Below are 23,716 nucleotides of genomic sequence, written 5' to 3' on the forward strand. Positions count from 1 at the left end.
ATTTAATGAGATTAAGCTGATTGCCGGGCCGAACTCTTGGATACATATTGATTTAATCGGAGTGCTTAATTAAACTATGTAAGTTGCCCACCAAATCATTACATCACAGCTGCCTTCAAAGGCAGACAGTTTCTATTCCACTTTTCTTCCTTGTGAATCAGGAATGGTTTATTGATTGAAAAGAAATTAAGATAAGGATTCTTGGTTTTCATAACAACTTAAGAAACTACCACGTGATCTGGCTATATTTCTTTTCGATTATAAAAATAAACGCTGTCTGCACAAGCGTATTCAGAGTGCAATTTGGTATGTACAAATTCTGTTTTTGTTTTTGTTCTTCCCAAAGAGTTCAGAATCTTAATCAACAGGACCACATTAGATACCTAAACAAAGATAGTTGCTTACAATGTCCCATTTTAAGGATCAGAACACTGAGCCTCCCAAAAATGAAAAATGGCAAAATATTGAGATGAATTGTGATTTACATTCCAATGGCCTCTGAATCCCTTTCCTATCCTAAAGTGTGTCCAACACCTCAAATTAACCTTCAGTCAATTGAAAACCATAGGGGACTATCCATTCTACTTACAGTAGCATCTTCCAGAAGTTTCCAGAAACATCTTCCAGAAACTGAAAGCTGCTTCCCCCGCAGCTGAAAGCTTGCAAAATCGCCCCTTACAAACACAATGCATACATCCTTGTCTTTTGACATGCAGGTCCTCCTTTTGCTTGTCACATTGCTAATGATGGGAGTTATTTATGTTGAACATGGAACAAAATGTTTTTTGCTCAGTGTTCCAGCACAATGATCCCGCCTGAGGGGAGACAGTGACGGCTCTGTTGAAGCATCCTGGGGTCCAGGGAGCCCTGCTGGTCTTTCTAATTAGGGCTTTACCCTGTCAGTTTCGCGAATAGCCACTTCCAACCCAGATGCACATCACTACGTGTTGAGGATGCCCTCGCCCTGTACAAATCTGGGATGTCAAAATCCACAGCTGCCACCTGGACTCAACGTTCAATGAGCCACAGAAAACCAGCTGCAGGGAAGGTACACAGAACACTGGGGCACCACCGATTCCCTCTGAGTTGCGGCGTGCGAACTCTTAATGCCCTCATCTGTTGCTGGGGAGAGGCAACAGTGCACACACCAGCTTGAGGGGAGAACTCTATCACAAGATCATTACCAAGGTAGCTACGAGCATACATTTTAATTATCACATTTTGGGCAGTTAACATGCCCACTGGTTCAGCCATGCTGCTGAACGTCTCCTGTGACTAGAAACAGTAGCGTGATCTCCCAGCTACGGCCTCAAGATTCCACACACACTTGTCTTGCCAAAGTCCTTCCTTTTTTACAACTTTGTTTGGGAAAATGTGTATATGGTAAACCACCACAAACAAATTGGAAAATGTATCAAAGGCATCCGTTTGCCTCCACTAAACCCAGTCCCAGGCTTGTTCGGTGTGACGGTTTTGTTTTGGAGTGAGAGGGAGTTCCTGCTATTGTATTTACTCATCACTCACCTCTACCGCAGAGGAATGAAGGATCCCAGGAGGTTTGTGAACATTAATGATGGAAGAATGGCCAGGATCCATCTCCAGGTTCTCCTGCCTCTCTCTATCCTGGCTTTAAGTCAATTTATTTTTGAGACAGAGAGTGAGAGAGAACCCTAAGCATGCTTTGCACTGCCAGCGTGGACCCTGATGGGGAACTTGAACCCACAAACCACAAGATCATAACCTGAGGTAAAGTCGGACACTTAACTGATTGATTCACCCAGGTGCCTTTCTCTATTCTGGCTTTTTGAGAGCATGGGGAACACAGACCAGCTATGCTGAGAATCCTTCACTGTCCTGATTACATTAAGCGCCCCTGCCCTGCAAGTTACAATGTAGATATTTCCCCCAGTTCACCATGGGGACCAGAAGAATCTCTACCAGTTGCAAGAGGACAAAAATTTCCTCCCACAGCCGGAGTTACCTCAAGCAAGCCTCACAGGGTAGAACTACAGGGAGTGATTAAATGCAATGTCCTTTTGAGGTTTCTGGTGTTGATGTTGGATGCAGGTGACTGAAACCAGATAGAGGTGCCTCTAGGTAAATCAGTCATCTTAAAGGCAACAAAACCAAATGGTCTTCTGATGACATTCATGATGTCAAAGAAAACAGAAAGCACTGGAGAAAATCTGGTCCCTTTGTTGGATTCTATATTCAGAAATTCCAAAATACTGCTTCACTAAAATTCTGACTTTGTGCTAGGAGGAAAAAAAAAAAGTATCCCAAGAGTCAGAAAAGAAAGAATATTCTTTCGGCAGCAGTAATGTCAATGCTAAATATAGCATAGCAGATCCGCTATTTCAGATTCACAAACAGACTTTCAAATTCATATTATCCGTTATAGTAAACAAAAAAAGACTTTTCATTTTCCCTTCTAATAGAAAGAAGTGGCACGTAAAGTGAAAGATCAAGGAGTGAGAACCTCCATTTCCAGCAGAATAATAGCCTAAATATTCTGAACAATCCTCTGAATGAAACAACCAAAATGCTAAAATATTTGTTTCAAAAATCATTTTGAATGCATTGCTGAGCCTCTCAGAAAAGAAGTCTGTAGATGCCAAAAACAAAGTGAGACCAAAAGTAAATAAATAAATAAATAAATGAATGAATGAATGAAATAAAATAAAATAAAATAAAATAAAATAAAATAAAATAAAATAAAATAAAATAAAATAAAATAAAATAAAATAAAACAAAGAAACCTTGTAAGATCAGCAAACATCAAAGCATATTTTCTCCTGGAGGGGTTCTACCAAGCCCTGGAGACCTTGAGCTTCTGCTTTGAAGGCTGCAGGAGACCCGGGGAAGTGAAACACAGGGCTCACTCATGGTGGGGCATCCCCAAAGGTCTTCATTCTCAATTCACAGAAAGGGAGAGCAAGAACAACATTTTATCCCAAGTTCTCCCTATGAATATACACCTACAAGCAAATCTTCACATCCATTTGAATGTATGATTCATATCCGTTTGTGGCCCCCCAAATCTGAGGCAAGGGATACAGTCATCTCACGTGCTAGCATCCTCAAATGGCAAACAGAAGCAAATATGAATGCTTTCTTAAATTAAGCGGCCTCAATTCCGTCCTCGAATATTTTCCACAGATAAAATTCCACGTACAATGAGTGACTTACTGTAAAAAAATCACAAAGCAAACCAGGAAACAAAGCCCTCGAGTGAGAGGCAACAGAAAGGAGAATCAGAGGAGCAAAGACTGGAGATTAATTTATGGAAATCATAGGACATAACTAAGCTGAACATCTCAAAAAATGAAATCAATTTGAGATATGAGCAAGGAATAAGGCCATAAAAGCAGACATACTGATGTGGAAATAAAATTTCCAGAAGTGAAAAATCTAATAATTGAAACTAAAAAGTCAGAGAGGAGGATGTTAAGTGGAGAGCCCAAGGGTGAGGAAACCCACTAAAAGAAAAATAATAGACTGCTTTAAACAACCTTCTCAAGAAAACATGTGGAAAGCCACTGGAGAATGATCCTTCCACCCTATCCATACAAACAAAGGTTTTAAAAGTGCTCAACAATCCATTTATTATAACTTTCCTTGAGCCTATCAGAAGTCAAAGTCATAAGGCAGACAAATGAAGTGAATTCCAGAGTGGTAGGTCCCCTGCAAGGATAGACACACAGAGTTTTTACCTTTGTTGGAGCACAAGAGGAAGAAAGCAGCTGCTACATTAGAAGTAAAATGTTAAGAAATTCCTGAAAGCCCTGTGTAGGATAGCTATTGACTAGAATCAATCGTACACAAGAGGAGTTCACCCTTACTTGCAAACTCTTCTCTTTGGATCAGTTGTAGAGTAGGAGAATAAGAAAAGTGCCCCCTGCACCCCCCCCCACCCCACCACACACACACACACACACACACACACACACACGCACAGTGGAATAGGCCAGTTGCAGGTCAGTTGCTGCTGATGGACAGGGTAAAATACCACCTGCTTCTTTGGACCCTCTCCTACAAAGTAAGACCTTAAATTGCTGTGGGTGGACCAGCAGACCCTCTCACCCTCAGGACTCAGTACTCAGTGCTTCTGAGATGGGGGGAGGTGCAAAAGTTGTCTGCCCCTGGGGGCAGAAACAGAGTGTGGAGCCTAGGTTCTCTGTGATGCAGACAAGCTGGTGAGGGCTCAGGGTGGGGCAGGAACACTGAGCATTGCCCTTGCCCCTGCCCCTCCCCCTGCCCTGTAGGCTCTAAGCTAATTACAGGACAACAGCAACCACCACTGGAAGAAATGGAAGCCAGCCGCACACACTAAAAGTAATAAGAACAAAACCCACTCCTGATCAGATCCACGGCACTCCATGTTGACAGAAGGAAGCAGATCCATTACTGAATGTAAATAGTATGGATCTCATTCTCTACTATTCTTCCAAACCTATTGAATTCCTAACATTCAATAAACAAACAAACAAAACCACTATCAGGAAATAAGCAGAAATAGGCTCAGAGAAGATTTAAATGCTAAAATTATTAAATAGGGACTTGCAAAGAAATATGATTAATATGTTAAAGGCTATCATGCAAAAGAAGGAAAATGTGAATGACCAGATGGGGAATTTTAGCCGGGAGAAGGAAACTGTTAAAAAAAAAAAAAAAAAAAGAGTCAAGAGGAAATTCTATACATTTTTTTAAATTATATCAGACATGAATTCTCTTGGTGGGCATATCAGAAGACTGGACAGATAATGAAATAATCAGGGAGTTTAAAGAACAATGTATAAAATTACACAAATCTAAACAAGAAAGAAAGAAAGAAAGAAAGAAAGAAAGAAAGAAAGAAAGAAAGAACAGAATAAATCATTCAAGAACTGTGGGACAACAATACAAAAGGGTCTCACATATATATAATGGAGTTTCCAGCATGGGAAGAGAGAATGAGGCAGAATACATATTTGAAGAGATAAAGATGGAAATTTTTCAAAACTTAATGAAAAATACATCACAGACAGGTAGCTCAGAGAAGTTTGAAATGATATGTGAATAATAGATACATACATATATACATCACACCTACATAAGTCATAGTCAAACTGATGGAAACCAAAGATAATGAGAAAATCTTGAGGGCAACCAGAAAAAAAGTAAAACATTGAAGAGGGAGACACAAAGATAAGAATTATACCATAGTTCCTGCCAGCCAACTATGCAGCCAGAAGACATTAGAGCAACACCTTTAATATACTAAAAGGAAAACAAAACAAAACAAAAAAAAACCCTAGAATTCCATACTCAGAAAAAAAATTCAAAATAAAGGGAAATATAAAGACTTTTCTCATAATAATAAAAGCTCAGAGAGTTATTGCCTGCCGATATGCCAATAATACAAGAAGTATTAAAGTTCTTCAGAAAGGAAAAATTGCAGGTGAAAAATTGGATCTAAAATAAATAAAGTAGACCCAAAAGGGGGAAAATAAAAGAGATAAAATCTGTTAGTTTCTTATGACTGCTATACCAAATAACCACAAACTTCGTGGCTTCAAATACCACCACAAACTACTTCTCTTATGTAGTTCTGAAGTCCAGAAGTATGGGTTCAGTGAGCCAAAGCCAGCGATGTGCCAAGATGATGCTCCTACAGGAGGCTCGAGGAAGGAATCCATTTCCTTGTCTTTTCTAGCATCTAGAGGTTCAGTCCTTGCATACCTGAGACCATGAACCTTTCCCCCATCTTCAAAGATGTAGCATCTTCTTTTTGTGCCTCTGTTTCTGCCCCATGACCTCTCTATTCACAATCTCCTTCTGCCCCTCACTTAAAAATGTGCTTATGATGACATTTAGGCCCCATCCAAATAATCCAGTATAATCTCTTCATCTAGAGACCCTTAACTTAATAATAACTGCAAAATCTTTACCATATAAGGTATCCTTCACAGGTTGCTGGGATTAGGATATGAATATATCCTAATATATGGGGGTGGGGAGCATAGTCAGATTACCACAATATAAAAACACTTCCCACCTCATTTTATGAAGCCAGCATTATCCGAATACCAAAATCATACAATGATATTTAAAGAAAAAGAAACTATACAGATCAATATTCCTCATAAGTGTGGGGCAAATATTATCCCAAACAAATGGAGTTTTTATCAAAAAAGAGTACACTTATCTTGATGAGCACTGAGTAGTACACGGAACTGTTGAATCACTGGATTGTACACCTGAAACTAATATAACACTGTATGTTAACTATATTGGAATTAAAATAAAAAATGAAATAAAATAAAAATGCAAGTTTGGGTCAACAATTGAAAATCAAACAATATTCACCACATGAGCAGGTTAAAAACGAAAAATAATATGACCATTTTTGACAATTCTCGGCTTACTAAAATTGTAATTCAACTTTCTCAAGGATATCTATTTAAAAAACCTACAAATAATACCATACTTAACGGTAAAAGACTAGTTTCCCTCTACAATCACAAGAACAAGTTATACTATCTCTTATCACCACTTCTATTAAATATTATATTGGAGTTCCTAGGCAATATTATAAGGCAAGAAAAAATTTTAAAATAAAAAATAAACAAAAAGTAATAAAATTCTTTATTCACAGTCAACAGGCATGCCCTGTATGCTAAAAATTTAAAAAGAAAAAAAAAACTATGCAAAAAGCTATTGGAAGTAAAAACGGTAGCAAAGTCACATGAATCAAAGTTGATACACAAAAAAATCAACTGTATTTTCATATACTACCAATAAAAAATGAATTTTTTTGCCATAACCTCAAAGGTGAAATGGAAGGTACATCTAAAAAATATATAGGGGCTCCCGGGTGGCTCAGTCGGTTAAAAGCATCCGACTTCGGCTCAGGTCATGATCTTGTGGTTGTTGAGTTTGAGCCCAGGGTTGGGCTCCGTGCTGACAACTCAGAGCCTTGAGCCTGCTTCAGATTCTATGTCTCCCTCTCTCTCCGCCCCTCTCTCCCTCCCTCCCTCCCTCCCTCCCTCCCTCTCTCTCTCTCTCTCTCTCTCTCTCTCTCTTAAAAATAAACATTTAAAAAAATTAAAAATAAATTAAAAAATAATAAAAAAATATGTAAGAAGTTTATACTAAACACTGTATAACACTTAAAGAAACTAAAGAAGGCCTAAATAAACAGAGAGGCATATCATGTTCATGTGTAGAAAAAACACAATATTGTGAAGATTTCAATTCTTCTCAAATTTCAAAATCTCAGTAGCCTCTCTTAAAAAGGAAAAGAAAAAGAAGAATCTTAGTTCTTGATCTACGCTTCATGATATAGACTAAAATCAACTTGATATATACTTAAATGTAAAACTTAAAATTATTTTAAAACCTTAGAATAAAAATTTTGTGATCTTGTTTTAGGCAAAGGTTTCTTAAGCTCAGTACTATTAACATTTTGAGGTGGGTTGGGGGGGCTGTCTGTGCATTGTAGGGTGTTTAGTAGCATATCTGGCCTCTACACTCTAGATGACAGTAGAAATCCTTCCAGTTGTGACCACCGTGACAATCAAAAATGTCTCTAGACCAATTTTCTCCTGAGGAGCAAAAATATCCCCAGTCAATAACCACTAAGTCAAGTAAATATGTCTTATCTAGAGTACATAAATCACTAACCCTAAGCATAAACAAAACCAAAAACAAAGCAAAACAAAAAAAAACAGTATTTTAAAAATCTCTACTCTTTAGGAGACACTTTTAAGAAAATGAAAATCAAGTCACAGATTGGATAAAAATATTTGCAAAGCACATATCTGATGAAGAATTTGTATCCAAAATAAATAATCGAACTCAATAGTAAGAAAAAATATTTGAAGAGACATTTCAATATCATTGATCACCAAGGAAACACAAAGTCAACTATCATGAAATACTATTTCATACCTATTAGACTGGAAAAAAATTAAAAATAAAAATACGAAGTACTAGCAAGGATACTAAGCAATTGAAATTCTCATACAATGTTGGTAGGAATGCAATACTTTGGAAGAACAACCACTTTGTAAAATTATGGGGCAGCTTGTTAGAAATTTAAACATACACTTAATTTCTTTACCCAATATAAATGAAAATATATATTCACAGAAATACCTGTATATGTGAATAGTAACTCTATTCATAATAACAAGTCTGGAAACAGCCCACATGTCTACCAACTGAATAGATAAATGAACCATGGCCCATCCACTCAACAAAATAATACTCAGCAATAAAAAGGAATAAGCTACTGATACATGCAAACAATATGAATGAATCTCATGAGCATTATGGTAAGTGAAAGAAGACAGGACAAAAGACCACATATTCCATCTATATGGCATTCTGAAAAAAGGCAAAATCATAGGAAGAGAAATCAGTTCAGTAGTTAAGGCTACCTTTGAGTACCCCAAGAAATAGTTAGGAAAGAAGTAACTTCTCAAGGGAAGTTAAAGGCCCTACATTATGGGTGATAACAAGAACAGATGCAGGGATTCCACTTATTTCTTCAATAAATATTTAGTGTGCACCTGTTTTGTGCAGGGACTCTTGGTTCATAGAGATACCATGGTGACAAAATACAGCAAACAGTCTGTGTTCTCACGGAGCCAACAGGGAGGGCCGTGAAGAAAACAGACAGGGTCATGTGATAAAGAGGCTCTGGATGGAGGAATAACTCTCAATATGGTGATCCAAGAAGGCAGATGATATATAATAAGAAGAAATCGACCATGTCAAGCTATGGAGAAAAGGGAACAGCAAATGCAGAGGCCCAGGGGAGTGTAGTTAGCTCACTGTTTTCAAGAAATAGAAAGATTATTCTGGTTGGAGGATACTGAGTGACAAAGGAGTAAGATATAGGTGAGAAAGGTATGCAGTCTGGCAGAGGCAATAAAATTTCGATTTTACTAAAACTACAAAGGTTATTAAGGTTCACATGACCACATATGGATTCATACATTTGGAGAAATCTAGAGCATATGAATTGTAGCATAAACAATTACTTTTACATATAGGGAATTGCATCTTGAAGGTAAAGGATCTTCTCTCATTATTGCACAATCAAAAGAGGTGGCAGATTATGAAGCTTAAGATTCATGGGCCACCTGGGTGGCTCAGTCAGTTGAGCGTCCGACTTCGGTTCAGGTCATGATCTCGCAGTTTGTGAGTTCGAGCCCCGCATTGGGCTCTGTGCTGACAGCTCAGAGCGTGGAGCCTGCTTCGGATTCTGTGTCTCCCTCTCCCTCTGCCCCTCCCTCACTCATGCTCAGGCTCTCTTTCTCTTTCTCTTTCTCTCTCTCTCTCTCTCTCTCAAAAATAAATAAACATTTTAAAAAAAGATTCAGACAGGGGATAAATTGGAGCTCTAGCTCTTATTAATCACATGTCTTTCCAGGGCCTCAATTTTATCATCTAATAATGGAGATAATAAATACAATTCTGTTTTTTTCTTTACCTTGCAGAGCTGTTATATGGAACAATTAATCATATGGAAATACTCTGTAAAGAGTTAATTCCCTTAGCAGATATAAATTATTATACCTCATGAACATACTTCTAGAATAGAATGTTCTGTGATAGATTATGATTGATTCTGATACAATATATTACATGTTTCTGCTACAGTAACCACATATAGTCAACTTTTAGTATCCTTGCTAATTGAGAAAATTTTTCAGGTAATACAAAATTTGTTTTATTTCCCTCTGAAATAGATTATATTTTATAGCATATTGGCTTTATAATTATATTTATCCTGAGTTCTTACATAATTTGCAGGCTTCTGAAAATGAACATTTCCAAAACTGAACTCATTATCCCTCCACAGCAGCCTTGTTCTCTCATATATGCCTTTGTTGGCATTATACTGTTCACCTATCACCCAAAGTAGAAATACTTCAACTCTGTGACCTTTATCCCTACTTCCAACCAACCACCAAGGCCTCTCAATTCTTAGACATCTCTTGTAAATTTAGACCCTTCCACATTTCCATAGACCTCTTCCTTGGAAACCACATCACCTGTTGGAAGATTAACAATTGCTATTATTTCTGGAGTACCCATGTGCCAGGCACTGTTCTAAGCCCTTTAAAATCTTTGGATTGCCCCAGGAAGAAGGTACTGGTTATGACTCACAATTTATAAATGGAGACACCAAGGCACAGAATATTTAAGCACCCTTCCCAAGGTCAAGCTGATACATGGCAGAACCAAGATTACCCCCCCACACACACACACACACAGTGAGTCTATTCTAGTCTAACTGCATAAAACCTCTTCTGTGTCAAGTTCTAGGTCACCTAACTTCCCCTCACCCTGGACTTCAGCTCCACATGACTGCCACAAAACTTTCTTCCAAAACAAGTCTGATCTTGTCATTTCTTCACATTTAATAACATCCTATGAGCCCATTATTGCCTTCAGGAGACACTTCCTAACATGAAAAATAGGGGCCTTAACCACTTAGCCCAAATCACCTTTCTCATCTATCATCATATCCCATAATCAACCTACAGTCCTGTAGTCCTGGTGCCCTGAGATTTCCAGAGCGTTAGGTCCAGGCCCCCCAGCCTCTGCAAATGCTGGTTTTCTACTGGAGAAGATACTCCCCTATTTCTCTGCATGTGCCAGTCTGACTTCAAGATATAGATCAAATAGCACTCAAAATCAGTTTTATCACTATACAGTGGGCATAATTATTCTCTTCCTCAACTCCCAAGGGAACTATGAGGACCAAGTGATATTAAGTAAAAACTTTGTTAAGACCAAAGGACTTATGTGGTAGGGAATAAGCAAAGCTATTCAACTATAAGGTTTTACAGTCTTCCCCACTCCCTCCAACTGGCCTTGGAAGGAGTAAGATTCATTCATCGTCTTCCTTTTCGTGGACTGATGAGGCAAACATGGGAAGCCTAAAAGAGATATTCAACCAGTCAAAATGCCATAGAGTTTTGAGGGTTTGTACTGAAAAAGGAGGGGTTACCTACTATTTATGTATGTGCAGACTGATAACAGTCAGAAAGATGAGGACAACTTGTGGATGGTTTGGATGTGTTTTATATATTCCCTGTCATGCTTTCTTAAGAGAGATACAAATAGTTCTTCAAATGGTTTGGGGTTTCCTTTTTTTTTTTTTTTTTTTAAAGAAAAGCACTATGTGTGAGCCCTGGGAAGCTGTGGTGGTGGAGTGAGATCACCTCACATCCAGAGCCATACAAAGGTTACACTCTGCCCTTTTAGGGTATGATAAATGCAGGGTGGAGGGGTCTCCAATTGCAAGTTTTTATTTTATTTTGCAATTCCAATTATTTAATTTTGAGAAAGAGAGCAGAGGCACTCGAGTAGGGGAGGGGCAGAGAGAGAGGGAGAGAGAATCCATGCTGTCAGCCCAGAGCCTGACGCAGCACTCGATCCCACGAACCATTGAGATCATGACCTGAGCTGAAATCAAGAGTCAGATGCTTAACCAACTGAGCCACCCAGGCGCCACTTTAGGTTTCTGGCTGAGGTTTCTGTGAAAGCCATGTCACTATAAGACCACCATGCAGATGGGATTTAAATAGCTCCCCCCTGTGGGTGTAAGTCCCCCTTTGATCCCACCACACAGGCAAATGGTCTCTTGTCTCTGCTTGCAATGCACTTTGTTTATCCCCCTGTTCTGGTATACCTTGCTGTATCACAATGTCCTGTTAACATGACTTCCACATACACACACATACCTTCCCTGGAGAATGCGAGTGCCTCAACAAGGATTAAATAATATTTACCTTCATATTCCTAATATCTTCCAAGCTTCCTAGCCCTGGTTGCCTGGAGAGATGCAAATCCCAGGACAAGGAAAAGGCACAGCTCACTTTCTCCAATTCTAATTCCTCTTATTAAAAGTGTCCACAGAGAGAAGTCTTTATGTTCTTGTAGCCCCTTTGTTAGTTCTAATATTCGTCAGAAGTCCACGTTTTACAGAAAAGGAAACTAAGAGGGTTTCACCAGGCGACAAGGGGTCTGAGGTCTAGGGCCACCTCAGCCAGCGAGGGTCTCTAGACAGGTCCAGCCATGCCCCAAGCTTCAGTTCCTCAACTGAGGAATTGGGGCTCGATGATCTTTATGGATTTTCAAGCTCTAAAATTCAGGGCTCCCTTAGTAATACTGGGCCCTACATGCCTCTGGCAGGGGGCCGCGATGGGGGTGGAGGCCAAAAGTAAATAAATAAACAGAAAATTCTAGAAGTGAGAGGTGCTCACTTCACTAGAGTTTCTGTTTTCTTTGGACCACTTCTGTCGCTTCTCGATCTCCTCAGCAGAAAGCTCTGCTCTTCATTCCTGATCAGGTGTCTCCAGGACAGACAAAGGCAAAATGATTTGCAAAGAAGCCAAAAGGGGAATTCTGTAACTGTGTATTTTTCCACTCCGTTCTAATTTAAAACCACTTACAAGTGACAACTCCCAACCTGAGGCAGGTGCCTCCTGGTAGCTCATTATACCCTGGGGACCCCATGTAAATCTTTTTTTCTGAGAACAGCTATTGTCTTCCAAGGAAAAGCTTTTAGCATAATGGCAGGCTGAATAGAACATTGCTTTTGTGAGAATATTTTTAAGAAAAAGAAAAAGAGAAAGGTATTCTTTAGTAACTACAAATGTAGCTTCCTGCCTCCCCCACCTCAGGCCTCCTGGAAAGAACTGTGTGTGAGCCCCTGTGGTAGAGTGATGTCACCTCACCTCCCGAGACATACAAAGGTTACGCTGTGCTCTTTTAGGGTATGATAAATGCAGGGTGGAGGTGTCTCCAATTGCAAAAATAGCAGGTCCACCCCCTCCCATCCACCTTTGTTGTCTCCTGACTTCTCACAAGTCAGTGAGTCAGGCGGTGACGAGTCACTTCAAGAATGAGAGTTTCTAATAAGAGAACGGCATTTTCCCTCAGAAGATGCCCACAAATTAATTCCTCCTCTCAGGTAACTCTTGAGAACAGTCAAGACAATATTGTTACAGGGGGAAATATGTCCAAAGGGAGAAAAATAATTGGCAATAAAGCCCCCGAAAAAAAAATGAACCATCCATCACAGAGATGTAGCCCCCCAAACTAAAAAGGGACCCAACTTCCTCAGGACTGAAATGGGGATTTAGAATATGAGGTTATGGGGGACGTGTGGAGAAAATGGAAGTCAACAAAATGGCGGTGGGCTTTAATAAGCAGCATGTCCTGTCTGTGTGCCTTTCTGGAGAATATCCCAGGGAAGGGCAGATCCCTAAGGAGGGGGCCACCCTGGAACTCTGGGCTAGAGGCCTGGGGTCTCTTCGCTGAGCCACCACTTACCACCCTGGTGGGTGCAAGCTGGTTTTTTACCTTTAGTGAGCCTTAACTTTGCTGTCTGCAATATGGGGAGAATGACAAGAGTCTGTGAGAGCACACTTAGCCCTTCTGCAAGAAGCAGAAAGGAGGCCTGGTTTAGGGGGATGGCTGAGCCTCAGAGACCCCAGAACCATTCTCCTCTCTGGGCTTCTCACCCTCACACAGTGGGGTTTGAGTAAACAATGACCTTCAGTTCATGGGGTGCCTGGGTGGCTCAGTCGGTTACACGTCTGACTCTTAGTCATGATCTCACAGTTCGTGAGTTCAAGCCCCACATCGGGCTCTGCGCCTCCCTCTCTGCCCCTCCCCCATTTGTGCACACATTCATTCTCTTTCTCTCTCTCTCTCTCTCTCAAAATAAACATTAAAAAAACAAATGACCTTCAGTTCAAATCCAAAAAGCAAACAACACACACACACACACACACACACACACACACACACACACAACACACACACCATCCCTGATAAGCACATAAACTTAAGAAAATATGAGTTCCCAGGGGCGCCTGGGTGGCGCAGTCGGTTAAGCGTCCGACTTCAGCCAGGTCACGATCTCGCGGTCCGTGAGTTCGAGCCCCGCGTCAGGCTCTGGGCTGATGGCTCGGAGCCTGGAGCTTGTTTCCAATTCTGTGTCTCCCTCTCTCTCTGCCCCTCCCCCGTTCATGCTCTGTCTCTCTCTGTCCCAAAAATAAATAAATGTTGAAAAAAAAATTTAAAAAAAAAAAAAAGAAAAGAAAATATGAGTTCCCAACTCTCTACTTAGAAGTTGCATATTCCGAGCATCTACTAAAGTACCTATTAACACATAATGTATTAAGGATTTAACCATGCAAAGTATAATCATGCCAGAACACCATTAGCCAATGGAGCCTAGTCCCAGAAAGCACTAGAAACGACTTCCTGGATCAACCTTGCCTTCCAAACCTATCCCCAGACCTGCTCAGGTGATGCCTTCTGCTCCAACCTGATGGAGCCCCCACTCCATTCTCCTGGACACTGTCCACTCCTCACTCACACTCTGCTCTCCAAATCCCAAAGGTCTGGGGTTCCTTTGACATCTGGAATCCTTCCAGTCAGGAAGGGCCTGGACCTGCTAATTCCCAGATACCTCATCTGAAAGACCCCTGCTTAGCTTAATAACACACCCCCACCCTATCTTCAGTTCCGTAACGCCTCACTTGCAGGGCTTGCACTTCCACCAGTTGACAAACAGGATATCTGCAGTTAGACATCCGTACCCTGGGAGAGCTGTACCCCCACCTTTCCCTACGCAAGACAGGAACAGGTTGTCACATAAATAACGATGACCGCTTTCATCTCGCTTCTGTAAACCTGCTTACGCTCCCAACCCTAACCGGAGGTCCCCTGCCGCTTCGCACCCGGGCTCCAAGTTGCATCAGCCGAGAGAAACTCCATTTCCCAAGCTTTCCCAGGACGAAATTACCCCCAACCCTAACCACCACCGAGCAGAGAGCCTACCACCAGCCTGTATGCAAATGTAACTCAAAATGGTATAAAAGACCTGTAACCCCGTATATCGGGGCTCTCCCGCTTTCTAACACTGGGGAGCCCTGGTGCACCAGTAAAGACTCTCTGCCGAAGTCGGAGTGCCGTGTGGTTCTTTGCGCCAACTCTCATTCCATAGGGCCTAGGAGCTTGGCTCCTAACAATCCACCAGGAGCCTAAAGCTAGAATGAGCTGTATGTCCTTTTGTAATGGCTCCTTTGATCGTCAGTTTCTCATCAAGCCTGTCTCCTCCGTAATGATTTCAGGGACAATCTCTCAGAGAACGACCCTGCTCATTGTCCCACTGAAAAGGGCAGACAGTGACTTTGCTCTTGGGGCTCTGCCAGCATTTTGGCTCTGAGGGCTCAGATCTCAAAGTGTAAAGTGAGTCTCTCTGGGGACCACTGTCAGCACCCATCCTCAATTCTCCAGACGCCCATAAAAGATCCACCAGGGAAATGGCTACCACTAAGCTGAAAATATAGTTATCAAGAAGATAAGGCTAATTATATCCAGGAAAATACCTTTTTATTTATTTCTAAAAATTTTTTTTAATGTTTTTATATATTTTTGAGAGAGAGAGAGAGAGAGACAGAACATGAGTGGGGGGAAAGGGCAGAGAGAGAGAGAGACAGACAGAATCTGAAGTAGGCTCCAGGCTCTGGGCTGTCAGCACAGAGCCCAACGTGGGACTCGAACTGATGAACAAGAGATCATGACCTGAGCTGAAGTCGGATGCTTAACTGACTGAGCCACCCAGGTGCCCCTATTTTTTAAAATTTTTTAATGTTCATTTATTTTTGAGAGACAGAGAGAGCACAGCAGGGGAGGGGCAGGGAGAGAGGAAGACAGAATCCAAAGCAGGCTCCAGGCTCCGAGCTGTCAGCACAGAGCCCAACATGGGGCTCGAACCCATAAACCATGAGCTCATCACCTGGGCTGAAGTCGGACACTTAACTGACTGAGCCAACCAGGAGCCCTGGAAAATATCTTTTTTAAAAAAATGCTTTCGAAATATACATCAAATCACATTATCCTTCTAGGAGACTCTCTGGAGCCTAGACCCCTGGAAGGAGTAAAATTAATCAATAAATTGTCCTTGATAATCTCTAGTCCGGGACTTTTGGACCAGGGAACCAGTCTCAAGCAAGGGACCTACCTTCTCCCTGGGCCCCAGAGCCACGCTGTTACGTCTTAGGTTTCTGAAAGAAGACCAAAGTGATAACCCTACACAGAGGAAAGAACATGTTCCAGTGCACAAAATACCTCCTTATGAGGAGTGAGGGTCAGCCACTGCACTAAAAACTGGCCAAATCCCAGCTAGATACTCTGAAACTGGCCTGGCCCCGGGGAGGGAGGAAGAGGGTGAGACCATTCAAATTCACCTGGATGGAGGTCTGCAGGCAGGAGAGCCTTGAGCTCCTTTGCTATTTTCTCATTCTAAAACAATGCATCACATTTTGTGGTTGAAAGGAAGTTAAGTGGTTTTATTACTGATTTACAGACATGGTTAATTGCAATTTAGAGGGTAGGTGGTATTTATATTGTGCAGGATATTTCCTTTCTCAGAAACACAACATGGCATGTATCTGTATATACGCATCGCAGCCTGCTGAGAAAATTGCTTCTTCTGCAGCCCAGAATCCGTAGCCCATAGTCTGAGACTATTCCCAGCACTGCAGCCCAGCCACACCATCTCCATTCTGTACGGGGATCTGAGGAGTCTGAATCTTCTCCCCCCACCCCCACCCCTGCCTTCCTGCCACAGCATCTGAAACATCCACCATGGAAAGGCTTACACTGAGTTGGGAAAGCAAAATGAAATTCACCGTGAGCCGGAAGAGGGTAATACATCTAGTTGTGGTCCACTCAGTGTGACTTGCTTTAACAACTAAGCTGGCTTCTAATAATGTGAGGACACAAGACAGCGAGGAGGGAAAGTTCTGGTTTTGAGTGGAACCTGAATGTAATGCTGAACACCTGCTTGAATGACAGTGTTCGGACATCTGTTGGGTGTATGGACTCTGCAATCAGAGTAACAGAATCAGAAACCAGGCACCACCATGGACCAGGGTAGTTAACTCCCCTTAGCCCCATTTACCTCATCTGTAAAATGGATGACTTCAACCACCATCACAAAAGATACCACCCAGCTGCATCGTCCATACAAATAAGACTCCGTACGGGCACCTGGGTGGCTCGGCTGGTTAAACATTCGACTTTGGCTCCAGTCATGATCTCACGGTTCGTGAGTTCAAGCCCCACATCAGGCTCTGTGCTGACAGCTCAGAGCCTGGAGCCTACTTCGGATTCTGTGTCTCCCTCTCTCTCTGACCCTCCCCCCCACCTCTCAAAAATGAATAAACTTCAAAAAAAATTTTTTAAGAAAAATAAAAAGATAAAGACTCTGCACTACCAAAGTAGGTTACAACTCATCTTGCATGACTTGGCAATAGAAGATGCTAGCATGGTCAGGACACTAGCTTCTGTCACATTTTTGCTGATGACCTCAGATTAGTCCCAGGCCTGGCTCCAGAATTTGCAGGACCCACAAAATGAAAATGCAGACCCCCATGTTCAAAACCTTTTAAAGACGTGAAACGAAGTCCATGGCCCTTCTAAGCATGGGCTCTGAGCGACTGTGCAGCCGGCACACCTATGAAGAATAGCTCTCATTAGTCTTTTCTCATCGAGCACAGCCCTGGCTTCCTCAGGGTCCAGCTCGAGGACTGTCACTTGCAAGTCTATCGTGTCAAAAGGAAAGTGAACAGCATGCTTTCCACCATCACATGGGTCTTCCCCATGCCTGCCTGCACTACCTCTTGAGATGAACAACAGCTGACATATCAGCACATGTTGAAGAGAGAAAACTGTAATGACACACGAGAGAATGCACTTAGGATCTCTAATCTTACGCCGCAGACAGAAACCAGCCTCCTTTGATTCATATAAAGGTGCTTAAAGGTGCTTTAAGATTTCTTTTTTTTTTTTTAACTGAACTATTTCAGAGTGTCAAATTATTCAGGGACCTTTGCCGTGTCTCCAGTCCTCTCCTTAAAGCAGGAATGATCTTTCTAGTTATGACACCAACCAAAGCACCTGTGTCAGCATATGAAAAACTGAGAGAGCAGAGGCAATCCATCCCATAATCGGACATTGGGTCCTGCCCAGCTCCTATTTAGAAACTGACACTTCAGAACACAGGCTCACATAAATCCACTTTCTTACATAAATTATTGTTTGGCCAAGGTTGCACTAGAAAAACTGCCGTCTCTAACTTCCAAGAACAGCTCACATGCGAGCGGAGGACTCCGTGACTGTTACAGAAACTGCTCTTAAATTCATAAAACACGTAAGAGAAGTTTTTGGAAAATCCCTTATTATTCATGAAAGCCTTTTAGGGCTTCATTAATTCAGATGGGATAATCAGTTGTTGATTAGCCAGGTTGTTAAGCATCCATTGTCAGATGTTGATGGGGTGTGAGAAATTACATTTTGCATCCACCAAAGAGTCACCTGAACACAGTTAGCACTTCATCAGGTAAGGTTGCATCTTCTGGGGATAAATTGACCAGATTTGTACTCCCCAGTCTTTTCTTTCATCTCGCAAGGTTTTCTGTATTGCAAAGCCCTCCTCATTCTGTTTGGTGGTTTATCTTGCTTATCTAAGGTCTAAAATATGTCAGAAGCCAACTTTGAAAGCTAATTGGTTACAGGTAAGTCAGATTTGTGCTCAGGGCTCTAATGTTACAGGGGCACTTGTGTGTGTGTGTGTCTGTGTGTGTGTGTGTGTGTGTGTATGTGTGTGTGTGTGTGCGCGTGCACATCTGCATGTGTTGGTTTGGTCTGACGGTTCTTGGCTAGAGCCTCTTCCATATTGTCAGCCCTTCAGATCTAAATGGTGTTCAAGTCCTCAAGAGGATTCTTCAGCAAGGGCTCCATCCACTTCCTTCCTTCCCAGCCCTTGTCTGGCCGTGGGAGCAGTATAAAGGCAGTGAGCATGGGGAGGACAGGCCCTGGATTCAAGGTTGGAAAATGTGACTCCAGTCCTGGTTCTGTTTTAGGAGAGGAAATGACTGTCACCAGTAAACTGTTCTCAATTCCAGCAAGCCTTCATCTCCCTGACAATTTTCAGTTTATTTTTTTCTCCCTTTAACAACAGAGCAACATTAACATTTATTCTTTGTGCTGTGCCAAGAGTTGGAAATGCATTTCTATAAACATAAACTGGTCCTCAGACCTTATGGAGCTTCTGATCTGAGGGACAGGAAGCTTCCAAGGCTGTGAGGACACCCCATAATCACCAAATCTTCAAAGGAGGTTGTTTTTTACTCACGGAACTGTTCCAGGTGGTCAGCACTATCGGACTCGGGCATGGCTGTGATGGTCACCAATGGACATGAATTCCCTCCCAGAGTCTGGCAGAGAACATCCTGGCGGAAGTATACTTGCTTGGGGTTCACACTTTTTTCCAGGATGTCAAGGTGAGTCTGGAGCAGAGACGAGGCAGAAGTGATTGTTATTCATGAAATATTTTTGACAACTACAATAGAAAACAGCAGCAAAGCTTTTATATTCATGTAACTCCCTATAGGCTGGAAGTACTTTTGTTCACTTAATGTGCCTGATATTGGGCATTAAGTGATTAAAAAGGGGGCTATTCCTACTAACTAGGAGTTCAGGGAAGCTGAACAGGAAACAGTTTCTGCACATGTCTGCACCAAGGATATCTGTTTCCGAGTGGTACTGAAAGCAAGAGGGCAGGGCAGACAGCAAGCCTCTCATCACTAAGGCATATAAAGAATGTAGGCACCACGAAAATAGAGCACACCCAGGGCACTATGAGACAGAGAGCTGCAGCGGCACAAGGAACATAAAGAGCATTGTGACCCATCGGAGGACAGTACAAAGCACAATCCAGGGTGGAATTCGAGGTGAAGAGAACAATGACCCAGTAGTGATTAATTTTCCCTACCCTACCTTCCCATTCAAACACTCATTTAAAACACAGAAAGACACAGAAATGGAATAGTCATTGAAACTAAGACTCTTGGTCAACAATCTTTAAGACCTCTGACCATATTTTCGCCAGCTCGAACTATGGGACTAATCAGAAAGAGGTGAAGAGACTTCCTCCCATCCACACAACGTATCCTGACAACAGCGACATAGTAACCTCAGTAACCAGAGGGAGAAGCTGTCCCCTTCAGCACAAGACCATCAGTGTGCAAAAATTATCCTTCCAGCTGAAAAGCTCAAGTTTTCACCACAATCAAGTTGGCATCAGGGCCAAGGAGAAACTGCCCACCTTGTTCTTTTGAGAAATAACAAAATAACATGATAATAACATGAAACAAATATGAATCCTATGAAAATATGTATAAAATATTCATAAAATATATTATTAAAAGGGAGTAGTACCTTCAAAAGTAAAGGGTATGTTTGTGTGAAAAGCATTCACTGTGGAAGTGGTAGGTAGACAAGTGGCTCCCCCAAAGATCCATGCTCTAATCTCTGGAATCTATAAATATGTTACCTTCCGCAGCAAAAGGGACTTTGCAGATATATTAAGGATTAAGTTCTACTTGAGATACAGATTTTCTACTGCATTATTCAGCTAGGGCCAATCTAATCACAAATACTTAAAAGCAGGGATCTTCTCCCATCTGCAGAAAGCCAGAGACAGCAGCACGAGGACTCAGGCTGTCATTGCTGGCTTTGAAGATGGAGGAAGCGGGTCAAAAGCCAAGGAACATGATGTCCTCAAAGAGCTGGAAAAGGATTCTTCTCCAAGAGCCTCCAGAAGGAACATAACCCCAACACCTTGATTTTGTCCTAGTGAGACCCATGTTGAACTTCTAACCTAAGAGCTATAAAGCAAAATGAAACAAAAGCTTATTATTTGAGCCACCAAGTTTGGGACAATTTGTTAGAGTAGCAACAGAAAATTAACACACAAATAAAGAAGAAAAAGACTTGTCTAAATTAAGTAAAAATTTTAGCATCTGCGTAAAAGTAGACTAAAACCTATTGTACCCCATTGAAATATCTGAGTTGCAAGGAGAAAGAAAAAGTCCAAAGGAAAGAAAAGATTACCAGATGACTCAGTATGACCTTTCCTCTAGCCTCAGGAATAGCTGAAAATGTGACCCTGAGTCATACTTTCTTTACAACTGAAACCCCAAATCATCTATCTCCACATAGCCTACTGACTTTATTATCCCCTGTCTGCCTCAACATAACTTTACTAGTCTAGGAAAGTCTTGCCCAGGAAAATATAAATCACAAATAAATTTATTGTTCATTCCAGGAACATCTCATCAACTCTTCAACAAAAAGCAACAACTGATTCTTTGATTCAAGATGCATGGAGACCCTGTCCTCATGATTCTTGCCTTACAGTGTCCCCCAATCTTAAACCACTGTGTCATGATCTTTACCCAATGCTTATCAAGCCCCCACATTTAAAAATAATTTATTTATTTGAGAAAGAGTACATATGCACACACCAAGTGGGGAAAGGGCAGAGAGAGAGGGAGAGAGAGAATCCCAAGCAGGCTCCATGCTGTCAGTGAAGAGCCCTAAGCAGGGCTCTAATCTACAAATGTGAGATTATGATCTGAGCCAAAATCAAGAGCCAGTGCTCAACCAATTGAGCCACTCAGGTGCCCCTGAATAACCTTCTTTTAACAAGATTTAAAGACTTAATAAACATCTCACCTTTTCCCTACCCCTTGAGATATTATCAAGACCCTGTCACATTCTTCCTTATGAAGTGTATTAGTTTTCTCTCGCTGCTATAACAAATTGCCACAAATTTAGTGGGCTAAGGCAACACAAATTTATTGCCTTATAGTTCTGGAGGTCAGAAGTCCAAAATGGACCTTACTGGGCAAAAGTCAAGGTGTTGGGAGAATTACACTCCTTCTGGAGGCTCTAGAGGATAATTCATTTCCTTGCCTTTACCAGAATCTAGAGGTCACCTGTGTTCCTTGCCTCATGGTGCCCTCCTCCATCTCCAAAGCCAGGGATCCATAATTCCCACCTCTGCTTTCATGGTCACATCCCCTCCTCTGACCCTGACTCTTCTGTCTCATTCCATCATGTTTAAGGACCCTTGTGATTACACTGGACCCAACCTGATAATCTAGGACAATCTCCCCATCTCAAAACCCTTAACTCAATTACACCTGCAAAATCTCTTGCACTCCATAAAGTAACATCATCACAAGTTTCAGGGATTAAGATGAGAACACCTTTGGCAGTTGGGGTGGGGGGAGCCATTATTCTGCCTAACACACAAAGGGAAGCAATAAACTCAGATTTCTCTTAGAAACAGGTTGCTCTGGTGATATTTCTGGGACCAGATTTTGACACAGTATTAAGTAAAAGAATTAGAAGGAACATGTCTATCCCAGATTCAAGAGAAGAATTCAACTGAGGCCCATGTACCCAACCAAACCTTTGTACTTCATTCCTGTGATTGTTCATTGAGTAAAGATTACCATGTATTTTTGAGATGCCCTGAGCTGTTGACAGGGAGACAGTCACACCCCCCAGAGGAGACAAGGTAAGTAACAAAGTGTACATACACAAACACATGTAAACCAAAAGGTCTATGCAGATAGCTAGGTATGAACATGGAAGAAACCCTAGGGTTGATGGTTTTCCTAGGCTATGATCAGCTTCATCTCTCAAGACCACACATGTCCCTAGTTAAGAGTGACTAGGACAAAAGAAGCCATGCCTGGAGTCTAGAGACCTTCACTGAGCCCTTTCTGTGTATGTTGTGTGGTTGTTTCCTTCTCAAGGATGAGTCAGCTTGGCTCTGGTAAAGCCTAGTCTTGTGTGTTTGCCAATCTAACTAAAATCAACACCACTGCACCTTATTAAGAATGGGGGGTTGCACCCTACAATGAAGATTATTTTTAAGTAGTAGGCATGTGCATGTGTGTGTGTGTGTGTGTGTGTGTGTGTGTGTGTGTAGATAAACCTATAAATGTACATAAATGTACATGCAAAAAATTATCCTTGGGTCTTACTTCCTTCTGCAACACTAGATGCCAGAGGAAAAGGATTACTGCTTAGTGTTTGACAGTAGAAAGGATTGTTACCCAGTGAACCTACAACCAGCCAAGTGTTTGCTCACGTGCATATGTGGTACATTCACATGTGCAAAAGCTCGAAAGCACATCACCTTATCTTTCCTGAAAATAATAACTGGAAGACATACCGCCCCAAAATCAAACTAAGAAACGATATAATAGGACAGTCCAGTTACACAAGGCTTGAGTCTACACAACAATTGAAATATGGTTACTATGTAATACAAACATAAAAGACAAATATAATAATACAAATATAAAATAATAATACAATTACATGAAGCAAATATAAATATAATACAAATGTAAATATATACAAATATAATAATGCCACCATAAAAATAATTATATAGGGAGAAAATACAGATTATCAAATCTTAATAATATCATCTGATTCTAAAATGAAATTAAAAAGAGATGTGCAAGGGAAGAATTAAGTAAAACAAAATATGAACTTTTTAAACTTTCATACATAGTGATATTATATAATCTTTAAAAATGGAAAGGTAATATATCAAGATGACTAACAGGGTAGGCTCTTGCGTCAAACTGCCTAGGATCAAATTTGGGCTGTGGGTTCTGGAAAAGTTATGTAAATTCTGTATTAGCCTCTTTGTGACTCAGTTTTCTCATCTTTCAAATGTGTATAAAAATACCCACCTCAACCAGTGGTTGCTACTTAACCATATGCTGTATGTGAAAAGTGCCTGTCATATAGGAAATACTCA

The 23,716-nt window shown here is 41.3% G+C and overlaps 1 protein-coding gene across 3 annotated transcripts in view; it reads right to left on the bottom strand.

Moving 5' to 3' along the window:
* The window catches only part of AGBL1 (AGBL carboxypeptidase 1), an 843,888-nt gene that overhangs the window by 622,322 nt on the left and 197,850 nt on the right, over nt 1-23,716 (bottom strand). For all 3 annotated transcript variants that reach the window (XM_045058839.1, XM_011282742.4, XM_045058840.1), the window contains exon 17: nt 19,220-19,373. In XM_045058839.1, coding sequence (XP_044914774.1) covers nt 19,220-19,373 — 154 coding nt within the window. The remainder of the gene's footprint in view (nt 1-19,219; nt 19,374-23,716) is intronic.

Source organism: Felis catus, chromosome B3, assembly GCF_018350175.1.
Source record: "Felis catus isolate Fca126 chromosome B3, F.catus_Fca126_mat1.0, whole genome shotgun sequence".
Classification (NCBI taxonomy): domain Eukaryota; kingdom Metazoa; phylum Chordata; class Mammalia; order Carnivora; family Felidae; genus Felis; species Felis catus.